At 39.5% G+C, this 12,665-nt stretch overlaps 1 protein-coding gene across 1 annotated transcript in view; it reads left to right on the plus strand.

The window, feature by feature from the left end:
- The window catches only part of SLC16A10 (solute carrier family 16 member 10), a 115,656-nt gene that overhangs the window by 75,707 nt on the left and 27,284 nt on the right, over positions 1–12,665 (plus strand). The window contains exons 2-3 of the mRNA XM_006123210.4: positions 1,180–1,324; positions 8,807–9,245. Of these exons, the coding sequence (XP_006123272.2) occupies positions 1,180–1,324; positions 8,807–9,245 (584 nt within the window). The remainder of the gene's footprint in view (positions 1–1,179; positions 1,325–8,806; positions 9,246–12,665) is intronic.

The following is a 12,665-nucleotide window of genomic DNA, read 5'->3' on the forward strand; positions in this document are numbered from 1 at the left end:
GATCAATTTTTTCCATGTCCACTAAAGGAATGACAAGAAGAAGTCCATGTAACCTGCAACAAAGAACATTTAGGATAGATTGTCAGGAACATATAGATTGGAAGAGTTCCTTATAGTTTAGTATTGAAATAGGTTGCAGGTTGTAGAATCCCCATTATTGGAAGTTTCTAAGAGGAGGTTAGACAAGGGGTGGGCAGTAAGCAGTCTGTGGGCTGGACATGGTTCACTGGGGTTAGCCCATGGTAGGCCACCAGGTGCCTTATTTACCTATGCATCTGCAGGTATGATCCCTTGCAGCTCATATTGACTGTGGATTGCTGTTTCTGACCAATGGGACCTGCAGGAAGTGGTGTCCCAGTCAATGTCTCATCCGGCATTTCCCATTGATCAGGAACAGTGATTGCACCCAATGGGAGCAGCAAGTGGCCTTACTTATGGCTGTACAGGGAAATAAAACATCTGATGGCCTGCAAGGGGCTAACCCTGGTGAACTGCATCTGGACTGCAAGACATTTATTGCCCATCTGGAGTTAGACAAAGGTAGTTAAAAATGATCTAGAGGTATGCTGGCCTTCCTCAGTGTGGAGAAGTGGGGGTTAGACTAGCTGGCCTCTTAACGCAGACACCAACTTTTCCTTTCCTGTGGAGGTATTCAACCCTGGCTACACTCTGAGGCATGGTCCCTCCTTCCCAAAGACCTTGCCTTCACTCTTCCTCTTCCTGCTCCAGTTCCACTCCATTCCCCAAGTCCCTGCCCTTGCTCTCCCTTTTCCTCTCCCTGCTCCTTGAAGCTCCTGCCCTCCTACTGCTTTTCATCTTCCCTGAGATGACAAACAGCTTTTCGACGCAGTGGGACTGACTATCACCTGTTTGGTGGTGGCAAAGCCCCCATCAGCTGTTAAAAAGTGGCAGCAGTTCTCATCAGCTGATGAGTGGGGATTGGAAACAGAGGTGGCTGATGGGTACTGAGCAGTACCCACTGTTTTCTTTCCATGAGTACTGTAGCCCCAGAGTACCACAGTCTGTGCCTGTGCATCTTGAGATTTCTATTATTCTATTATTACATTCTTCCATGTTGTTTCCATTAAAACAAAACTATTAACTATCTGTTCTTACATTATGTAATTGAAAGCTTGAATCACTCTCTTATTCTTAATGCCAACCTGTATTTTCTTTCAGCCTGGGTTAGTTCCCTGTCCATGGGAATGATTTTCTTCTGCTCGCCCATAGTTAGTGTATTTACAGACATATTTGGTTGTCGAATAGTAGCCATTGTTGGAGCTGCCGTGGGTTTTGTTGGACTTCTTTTAAGCTCTTTTGTAAGGTAAGAATTCTGTTTTCTTCCTTTGATACATTTATGTGGCAAGTACTCTTTTATATTCATAGTCATAAATGGATATTTTGTGTTATGTGCAACCTATACCCACTCAGTGTGGTGCCTGTCCTCCTTTTCAAGTAGTGGCTATGGTAAACAGAGGTTCAAAAGTCAGCTGCTGGCTTTGAACCAACAGAGCTGGTCACTCACTAGAGTTTTATGCTTGAAGATCCAGAAGTCCTAACTTCACTTCATTGCCAGTGACCCAGCTAAAGCCATGGTATTAAATATCACCGATTGTGCATATATATCAGCTCTGAGAGCTAGGTGCAAGGGAACTTCTTGTTAAGGTCTGCAATTAACTTTAACTCTGATCCTGTATCCACTCATCCTCTGTCTGGAAACTTCCTTTCCTTCAATCTAATCTATAAATTTTTTGTTGACCAGAAAACTTCATCTCACAATAAACAGATCAAAGTAACTCATTTTTAGAAATGTCATGATTTCTAGAACTACACGATTAACCGATAAGCCTGGGCTTAACAGTTAATCTTGTTGACTACACGTACCCTCCCGCCCCGCCGCCACTGCCTGTGTATCCGAGGCAGAAGGGGTGGGGAGGAGCGGGATCAGGTGCCCATAAGGAGCTGGTTTTAAGTAGACTTCCCACAAGCATTGGATCTGCTTGCCTTTCCTCCCTGCCGTGCTACTGCCTCTGATAGAGGGAGCAGCGCGAAGAGTGGGGGGGAGGGGCATTCTGGAGCTGATACCCACAGGGATCTTTCAAGCAAGTTCCCTGCACGTGCCCTTTGACTCTTAAGTTTGTCTCACACTCTTTTATCCCTTCTCACATAGCTTGCTGATGCCAGAATGAAATGATCACCAGAACATGCTGAGCCATACACATAGAATCTGTTACGTTTTCATTTCTGTGCAGTGTAGTTGTAGCTGTGTTGGTCCTAGGATATTAGAGACAAGGTAAATGAGGTAATATTATTGGTAAAAGATATTACTTGTCTCTTTTGCACTTGTTGACAAATATGAAAAATTTGTAGAATTGTAATATTTGCATCCGTCCTTTATTAATGGAAGGGAATGCACAGGTCAGTTAAGGTTGTTTTTAGAAACTGAGGGCCATTGTCACCTTAAATGACATAAAATGCCTTTTTTATTTTCTATTGAAAAAACTTCAGAAATATCAGTAAAATTTGTTTTCAAATTGGATTTATTTTTCTAAAGTTTTACTATCTATATTCGTACAATGATCTACAAGAAATGGAAGAGCATTTTGCATGTAGTATGTCATTTGTTATATAAATTAGCATGAGTATAAATTAGCATGAGTATATCTTGTATCATGTTTGTGAACTGGTGTGTAACCTGCATGTATTCAAGGTGTCTCTAATCTCCACACGTGGTGCCCCCCACCATTCCATATGGTGCTCTAAAAATAAACTTCATGTAGATTTAAATATGACTATGATTTACTGATTGTTACATTTGCTCTTTTTAATATGAAATCCACCCATTAAGTGACTGTGTGTGTGTGTGTGTGTGTGTGTGTGTGTGTGTGTAAAAAATATTTTATTATATGTATGGTGTGTGGATGTAACCTCTTTCAAATGAATCCAAAGGTGCTTCTACACTGCACCATTATTCCGGAATAACGGCTGTTATTCTGGAAAAACAATACTAGCATCCACACAGCAATTGTGTTATTTCGAAAGAAAAATTGAAGTAACGGAGGGCTTTTTCCGATGTTGGTAAACCTCATTCCATGAGGAATAGCGCCTCTTCTTGAAAAGCTCTTTCAGAAGAGGGAGTATGTGGATGCTCCACAGCTGTTGTGTCAAAACAGCTCCTCCCTAGGGCCATTCTAAAGTTATTCCTCCCCAGTGGCTCCTGGGGTTCTAAATTGAGATATCACATTTCCACATTAGGGGAGCCTGCCTTGGACTAATTTGGAGGCTTCCCTGTAGTGTGGATGCTCTATTTCGAATAATCTATTCCAGAAGAAATCTTTCAGAATAATTTTTTCCAAAATAAGCTTGCAGTGTAGACATACCTAACACTGAAGATATGAGTTGTTGTTTACAAAAATGGTTCTGGTTTGTCATTATCAAATTTATATCCTTTCTTATGCTTATTGGTTTCTTTTTAATTATTTTTTGTTGGCCAGCTATTTTCTTAGGTTTTTTTTTTTTTTTTATTGATTGATGGTCATAATTAGTCAGTGTTACCTGTTTAATACTTTGTCTTGTCTTGCTGCTTTTGGATTACCTTTCATAAAATATGGGTCAAATTGCTTCTCTAAGCTCTGCAAATCAAACTTTTTTATTGGTCGTTTGTGCAAGTATTCCCTCCTTTGCATGTGCACATACACATGTACGCACATTTTCTCTGTCTCTGTTTCTTCCCCCTTCCGCCCCCCAGTTCCATAGAATGTTGTTTGCACAGGTGTGCTCTGGCAAGAAGGTGACACAGGCAGCTTTCTGTCCTAAAATGGAAAACAACTGAGTGTTATGCATTCATTAAACTATTCAGAAAAAAACCCTCTTGGTTACTGTTAATGAACCCACTTATTAGTAAAGACTTACAATGTTTTTTTAACTGCTGAAGTTTTGTTCAGAAATGGAACAAGCAGGACTTGTACAATGGGATTATACAGCTATGCATAATTTACATAATTTACCTATTTTTGCCAATATGCTTCATGAAGCCACAAAACTGGCTTTTCAAGTATTGCCCCTATGGGTGTTCCATTCTGGATGTGCTTGCACCCCCTGTAACTTTGATCAGCAATTTCTCAGAGGAACATCTGTTCGAGCTTTGCAGGCAAGTTACTCAGTGTTGTGCTCTGGACTGTTGTGATAGATCACTGCCCATGTGAACTGCCCTCAGTTCCTTCTCAACTGCCTCAACCTGAGACAGAATGGATGTTCACACAGCGTTTTCCCTCAATTATGTCCCCTAAGCTCTTTTTAGTAGTTCATTATAACTGTTCTTAGTGGCATTTAATAGTTAGTATTAATTTTTTGCTGTAGTAATTAAAAAATAAAACACCATACCTTTTTATCCATAGCTTATAGATAACTCTGAAGAGTGGAGAAATGTTAACTGGGAGGGAATGCCCAGTTTCCCTAGTTTCAAATGTTGCCTGTTATGCTAGGAGGCGGTCCTGGTGTGAATGATGAGCACTCCCTATGCATCTGTTGCCTTAGGGAATCTTGTATTTCCTAAAAGTGCAACTTGTCTGGCATTAAAATCTAGACCCAAATAAAGAGGGAAATCAAACTTCAACGCTTCATGTTGAGCTCACTATGTCCTTTCTGTGGCCATGGCCTGCCCTCCTCCACCCCTATGGACACTGGTCTCCAGGTAATTCACTGCCTCCACCATCTCTGCATCATACTCCTTGAGGGAGTTTAAGAGGAAGACCCAAAATTCCTTGTATAAGACTCTCAAAGACTGTCTTAAATGGTGGTGATGTCCATGGTGGGGAAAGGTTATGGAGGCCTTTCAAAAATCATCTAGTTGCTAGATGAGCAAAAATAGTGTCCCTGGAATGATGGAATGCATTAATAGCCAAGTGCACTCTGAGAGAGGAGAGGGACATGTTAGACTGTTTGAGGTTGAGCATATAGTCCAAGATGAGAGGAAGCGTAACCTCATACGGGTCCGTGTACTTTCACTCACACCACTTGGAGAATCTCTTCCACTTATGAAGGTAGGTGGTGCGGGTGGTAGCACATCTGCTATGGAGGACTCCATAAAGTTTTCTCGTGTTTGGACCAGTGGCCTTTGGTGGGGGTCCCAGGAAATATAGGGGAGAGGTACAGGGACAAATGGGGATGGTGGAAAGGATGCAGGAATAAATGGGGATGAGGTTGTGCAAGGACATATGTGAACAGGGGATGGATGGACACATGAGAATAGGTACAGATGTGCCTGACTGAACGGGAGAGGCTAAGGGGCAGCTAGGCTTTGCATGGTGGAATCTCCCTAACAATACCTACCAGCCCAAAAACCTGACTATTCAATACTTTACCCACATACACCCGACAGTCCTCCAAGTTCACACTCAGGTTCTTTTCCAGAAATTACTTTTCACTCCCTCAGCTGCTCCATTATCCCTGGCTCCCCTAAGCCTTTGCAGTGCTTCTGCAATATATCTTTCTGTATTGTAATTTAAATGAATTATTATTCAGGGTTCTTTATTAATATGCCTAATAAAGAATTTGTATGTCAAAAATATTTTCTTAATCTTCTTTATCTGCTTTATTAAAGACCAGATGCCAACAGCTATTTTAAAATAAATTACTAAAAGAAGAGATGCTCAGTCATGTAGTGCATTAACAGGATCTTTGAAATGCATATGTCCATGGATACTCCACTACCTAGCCTCCTTTCTCTCAACTTTGGAGTTTTCTGCTATAGAGCTGTGTGGTAGAGAAGGAACTGAGGGCAGCTCACCCTTACAGTTCTATATAGCAACAGCACGGAGTATGAGACTAACGTGCATGTGTAGGTCAAACAGACACTGTTATGAGAAATCCCCCAAAGATGCAGAGGGCCCAAGTTCACCTACAGTGGAGCCTCCTTAGGAGGACACATCTCAAAGAACCAGTTTCAGCACAAAGTGAGTAACCATTTCTACTCTCCCTGCTATCATCCAGCTCCTCTCATATTCTTCATCTACTATTTTGCCTTTTGTCTTTCATATTTGTGAAGCTGTTACTCACAAGCAGTTACTGAGTAGGTTCCTGCTATCCTTTTAAAAGGACGAGGGGGAGGGGAGTTACCCTTTTTAGTCAGGGTACTAGGGAGAGTAGTAAGAATGAGAACTGGATAGTAAACAGTATGTCTGATTTCGTTTTCATGACCATCAATTAGTACTTGACACTTTTTCCAAATAGTTTAATGAATGCATAACAATGAAAGCTGCATATGTCACTTTCTTCTTGCTAGAGTATACATCCGTAAACATTATTTAGAACTACAGAACTTCTGCTTGACTAATAATGTACTTGAGATGGGGGAAAGATGAGTGTGTGCAAAGAGGGAATACTTGTGCAATATATTACCCATAATAAAGTTCACTGCTTTAAACTCTGCAGATTAATTTATGACCCATACTCGATTAAAGGTAACCAACAGCAGCAAGATATTTGCTATTTTGTCTTAAGTAATACTGATTAATTTTTATGACAATCTGTTAATGAAAAATAACTGGGAAAATAGTCTGAGAAAGTAATAAAGCATCAGAAGGGGTATAACCCAATAACAAACCAGAACCACTTTTGTAAATACTAAATCCTATCTCCAATATTAGGTTCCTTTCAAAAAGTTAACAAATATACATAGCATACTAATAATAAAACATTTATCCTACATTCACACACATTCTAATTATTTGTCTCTTAATGGATTTCATATTGAAAAATTAATACAATCAGTAAATCACAGCCACACTTAATAACTACATGAAGTTGTTTGTTTAGAGAAAATGCATACTGTACTTGTCTACATCTAAACTATGGCTTCATTGACTTTTTTTAGTAGATCATGGTTAGAAGTCATTTTATAGACTGAAAAATCAGTATTAGGTCTAAGATACCACAAAACAGCAGCTCAATACCCTCAATACAGCTATTTACAAATGATTAGGCTGCCATCTTTTGGCAAACAAAAAAAAAGCAAAAACATGATTTACAGACACAGATAAAATGTACTGTGCCACTGGATTCTGCTATTGGATTTTAATATAATTCCAAGATTCACAGTCCCTCCTGGTATATTAATCAGTGTTTATTGCTGCCCAGTATCCTCCCAACTGTTGTTGCCCTCCAGTGGCTTGCCTAGACTAGGATAAAAGGTGTATTTTAACACACTAGCCTGTTTTAACTAACATATATTAAAATTCTCAGGTTCATTGCCACTGGCTATCATATTTTAAAATATAATTTGCTCTGTTCTGTGCTACAGTTTTAAAAAACTTTTACTTAATGTATTAATTTTTTTTGTAAAATACATCTTTCATCCTAATGTAGACTGCCACCTGAAGCAGCTTGGTATTTGACTCTCTAAGGCTACGTCTACATTTGCTCCCTAGTTCAGAGTAGGGATGCAAATGTAAAGTACTGAAATAGCTAATGAAGCAGGGATTTAAATATCCTGCGCTTCATTAGCAAGATCTCATCCGGCACGCTAATTTGAATCATAGCTGATTCGAACCAGGAAGCGCATGCTTCAAACATGTTAGTTTGAATCAAAGCCCTTGTTTCGAACCAACGTTACTCCTCATTGAGTAACGTTCGTTCGAACCAAAGGCTTTGGTTCGAACTAACGTGTCCCAGCACACGCTTCCTGGTTCGAATCAGCTGTGATTCGAACTAGGGCGCCGGATCTTGCTAATGAAGCGTGGAATGTTTAAATCCCTGCTTCATTAGCTATTTCGGTACACTACATTTGCATCTCTAGTCCCAACTAGGGAGCAAATGTAGACGTACCCTAAGAGAATTAATGCAGAATTCTCCTCTGTGTTGCAGCAATTTCAATCTCTAGATATGAAAAGATGTTTTTGTTACTTTGCTTGTATTCTCTATTAATAATGGCCATATTCTCTGGAGAAAGCTCTTTTTGGTGCCAGCCTAACTTTACTTCTGCTGTAAGAGAGTGGCTCTTTTCTCCCTTGAGTTGAAATTTGTGGTAGAAGATAATGATCAAAATCTCTGCTACGAGGGACAAATTTTAGTGTTCCTTGTTCCTAATATAAACTGGAGGAAGAATGTAATTCCCTTTAAATGGATTTTCCCATTACTTTTTTGGCCTATACTATACCTGTGTATGTAAATATAAATACTGGAAAACACTAATGTAGAAAAATGAGCTAACTTTGAATATTTTGTTATTGTTTAGGGGATGTTGTTTGGTAAAAAATCATGCCTAACCAAATCTGACCAATTGTATGTAACCTATTATACTAAAATTTGAAACCATTTGCTAGTTTTATTCTCACTATGAATAGGTTTCACTTGCTCCTTGCATTATTGTACATTTCTTGTGGACAATAAAAATGATTCACTTTTAGGCTCAAGTATTATCATAATGTTACAAAGTGTGGATTTCAAACATAATCAGGAAATGCTTAAATCTAAACAAAGTATTTTTTCATTTTTTAAAAACAAAACACAGATGCTACTGAATTTATGTTTTGGGTCTCACTTGAACTGACAATTTCTCTTTAAAAATATAAAGAGTACTTTCAATCAGATCTGGTCAATGAAAAATTGCAAAATAGTCTTTCTTTCCACCTTAACTGTTGTGTGCTTGAGTTATAAGCAAATTCTATTATAGTAAATTAGTACAAACTATATTAATATTTTATTCTGTAATCATATTTGGAAGATTAAGGAATATTGAACATGAATGTACACAGTGTTGTATGTAACATGCTAATGCAATTTTCAAACTTTTTTTCTTTTGATATAGCTCCATTGAACCTCTGTATTTCACCTATGGAGTCTTATTTGCCTGTGGTTGTTCATTTGCATACCAGCCATCCTTGGTTATTCTGGGGCACTATTTCAAGAAGCGCCTTGGACTAGTGAATGGCATCGTCACTGCTGGCAGCAGCTTGTTCACTGTGTCTCTGCCTTTCCTTTTGAGAGTGTTGATTGATTCAGTTGGCCTGTATAACACGTTACGGGTTCTGTGCATCCTTATGTTTGTTCTTTTCCTGGCTGGCTTCACTTACAAACCACTCATATCAACCATAAGAGACAAAGAGGGTGGAAAGAAGGGCATATTGAGATTTCCTCCTGCAAAGAAGATTTTCAGTTTCTCCATTTTCAAAGTTAAGAGTTATCGAATTTGGGCTTTTGGAATCCCAGCAGCACTTTTCGGATACTTTGTGCCTTATGTTCACTTGGTAAGTGCACATCTTTTGTTGTGTTTGGTTTATTTAAAATATATTCCTTTTATATTTTGGACTAAGAAAGTAATTTGTAATAGGAATATCCAACACCAAAACTGTCCTGTGGAGGATCATGTGGCTTGCATTCTAATGTCTGAAATAAGGTGTTCTAGCTTTCCATCAGAACCTTTTCACTCTTCGTCTGGAGGCCATTTCATTTTTAATTTCTCATTTTCTCCCTTAATAGAAGAAAGAAAAATATTTTAACTTCACAAGAAAGCCTCTGTATCTCTTCAAATAATTTTTACTATCGACTGAACAAAATAGCTTGATATTTAGGTTCTGAACAGTAAATATTGCCAATTATATTCTATATTCATCTGTCTTTGGAATGAGGGTAGTGACTAGTTGCAGCATATTAGGTTTCAGAGCATTACTGAGATTATATTTTAGAATATATCAACAATATGCTTTGGACTCATTGGATACTTTATGATAAAACACTCCTGCAGATAACAGAGGGAAATTTTAACTATGAATGTAATGAAAGAATTAAAATACAGGCAGTCCCTGGGTTACGTACAAGATAGGGACTGTAGGTTTGTTCTTAAGTTGAATTAGTATGTAAGTCGGAACTGGTATATATTGTAGGGGAAACTCTAGCCAAACATTTCTCCAGAGCTCAGTTTTATTCTCCCACACCTCACTTCCCTCAGTCCTTTATTCTCAAGCTGAGGTGTCTGCTGAGAAAAGCCGCTCCGCGTCTCCCTGGTCTGCTGGGGGGAGGGGGAGGGACGCTAGCTTCGCATCTCCCTGATCTGCTGGGGGGAAGCAGCTAGTGCGGGGTTGCCTCACCCCGTTTGTAAGTAGGGATCCGATGTAAGTCGGATCCATGTAACCCGGGGACTACCTGTATTTAGCAGAAAAAAGTTAAGATTTCTTACTTAATCCATGCTTAATTTCCCATTTTGATATATGATGTCACCAATATTAACTGGAATTTTGCCAAAAACTTTCACTGCTAATAAAACGATGCTTTTATTAGAATCAAAATATTTTGGGCTGTTCTTTGCCTTTCCCTTTGAAATTTCATAATAAATAAGAAAAAGGAAATTGGAATTTTGTATAGCTCCAGTAGTATCGTTCCCATTTTCACAGGTTTATAACTGCCAAGGTTGGTGCTCCTTTAGGATAATTCCTGTCTCTACAATAACTAATAGAATCTGGAGCTATAGAATCATAGAATTATAGGACTGGAAGGGACCTCGAGAGGTCATCAAGTCCAGCCCCCCCACCCTCAAGGCAGGACCAAGCTCCGTCTACACCATCCCTGACAGATGTCTATCTAACCTGTTCTTAAATATCTCCAGAGAGGGAGATTCCACCACCTCCCTTGGCAATTTATTCCAATATTTGACCACCCTGACAGTTAGGAATTTTTTCCTAATGTCCAATCTAAACCTCCCTTGTTGCACTTTAAGCCCATTACTCCTTGTCCTGTCCTCAGAAACCAAGAGGAACAAATTTTCTCCTTCCTCCTTGTGACACGCTTTTAGATATTTGAAAACCGCTATCATGTCCCCCCTTAATCTTCTTTTTTCCAAACTAAACAAGCCCAGTTCATGAAGCCTGGCTTCATAGGTCATGTTCTCTAGACCTTTAATCATTCTCGTCGCTCTTCTCTGTATCCTTTCCAATTTCTCCACATAATTCTTGAAATGTGGCGCCCATATGGTGCCATAGAAGCATCAGTTATCCACATCTTGTATGTGTACTTGAGTTAATTTGGCTTTGTCTATGCTTACTGAGAGATTGGTGCTATGGGCTCCCTAAGGGGTAGATTTAGTGGGTATAGTAAATGCCCACTAAATGGACTGCTGATCTTGCTACTCCGGAGCAAGAAGAGTAAGGGGAGTTGATGGAAGAGTTTTGCCTTTCAATCCCTTGTCCCCCAGTGGAGACACTGTAGTAACTCAAACTAAGGTTTGTTGACTCCAGCTATGCTATTCACACAGCTGGAGTTGCATACCAGTGTTAGACATTGACCCTTTGTATATGCTCCTTTACCACCTTCTCTGCCTGCAAAGTTCGTACTCTAATGATATTTGGTAGAACTTGAAGGCACCTTTCATGAACTTCATCTAGCTGCCCATGTATTTATACTACTTATAAAAAACCAATGAGTAGTCATATGGCACCTTAAAGACTAACATACTATATCTAATCTATCTATCATAGAATCATAGAATACTAGGACTGGAAGGGACCTTGAGAGGTCATCGAGTCCAATCCCCTGCCCTCATGGCAGGACCAAATACTGTCTAGACCATTCCTGATAGACATTTATCTAACCTACTCTTAAATATCTCCACAGATGGAGATTCCACAACCTCCCTGGGCAATTTATTCCAATTTTTGACTACCCTGACAGTTAGAAACTTTTTCCTAATGTCTAACCTAAACCTCCCTTGCTGCAGTTTAAGCCCATTGCTTCTTGTTCTATTCGCAGAGGCCAAGATGAACAAGTTTTCTCCCTCCTCCTTATGACACCCTTTTAGATATCTGAAAACTGCCATCATGTCCCCTCCAATCTTCTCTTTTCTAAACTAAACAAACCCAATTCCTCCAGTCTTCCCTCATAGGTCATGTTCTCTAGACCTTTAATCATTCTCGGTGCTTTTCTCTGGACCCTCTCCAATTTCTCCACATCTTTCTTGAAATGCGGTGCCCAGAACTGAACACAATACTCAACTTGAGTCCTAACCAGCGCAGAGTAGAGCAGAAGAATGACTTCTCGTGTCTTGCTCACAACACACCAGTTAATGCATCCCAGAATCATGTTTGCTTTCTTTGCAACAGCATCACACTGCTGACTCATATTCAACTTGTGGGCCACTATAACCCCTAGATCCCTTTCTGTCATACTCCTTCCCAGACAGTCACTTCCCATTCTGTATGTATGAAACTGATGGTTCCTTCCTAAGTGGAACACTTTGCATTTGTCTTTATTAAACTTCATCCTATTTACCTCAGACCATTTCTCCAATTTGTCCAGGTCATTTTGAATTATGACCCTATCCTGCAGATTAGTCGCAACCCCTCCTAGCTTGGTATCATCTGCAAACTTAGATCTCTTGCTATATATATATCTATATCTCATGAGCTTTCGTGGGTAAAACCACTTCTTACAGCTTTTGATGTCAATAGGATGTTGAATGTAAGGAAAGCTGGTTTTATAAAAAAATTAGTCTGGGACACTTCTAGCACACTCAATTAGCTGAATTGGCACTGAAACTACAATTGACAAGTACTTTTTTTTCCTCCTTCTCCCTTTTTATTCTGAGTCTTCCCTCCCCCTCTTCCCCGCCTGCTTTTTTTTCTCCTCTCTAGATCAGCTCATCTGAAGAAGTGGGTTTTGCTCACAAAAGCTCATGA

The sequence above is a fragment of the Pelodiscus sinensis genome, chromosome 3 (genome assembly GCF_049634645.1).
Source record: "Pelodiscus sinensis isolate JC-2024 chromosome 3, ASM4963464v1, whole genome shotgun sequence".
In the NCBI taxonomy this organism is placed as follows: domain Eukaryota; kingdom Metazoa; phylum Chordata; order Testudines; family Trionychidae; genus Pelodiscus; species Pelodiscus sinensis.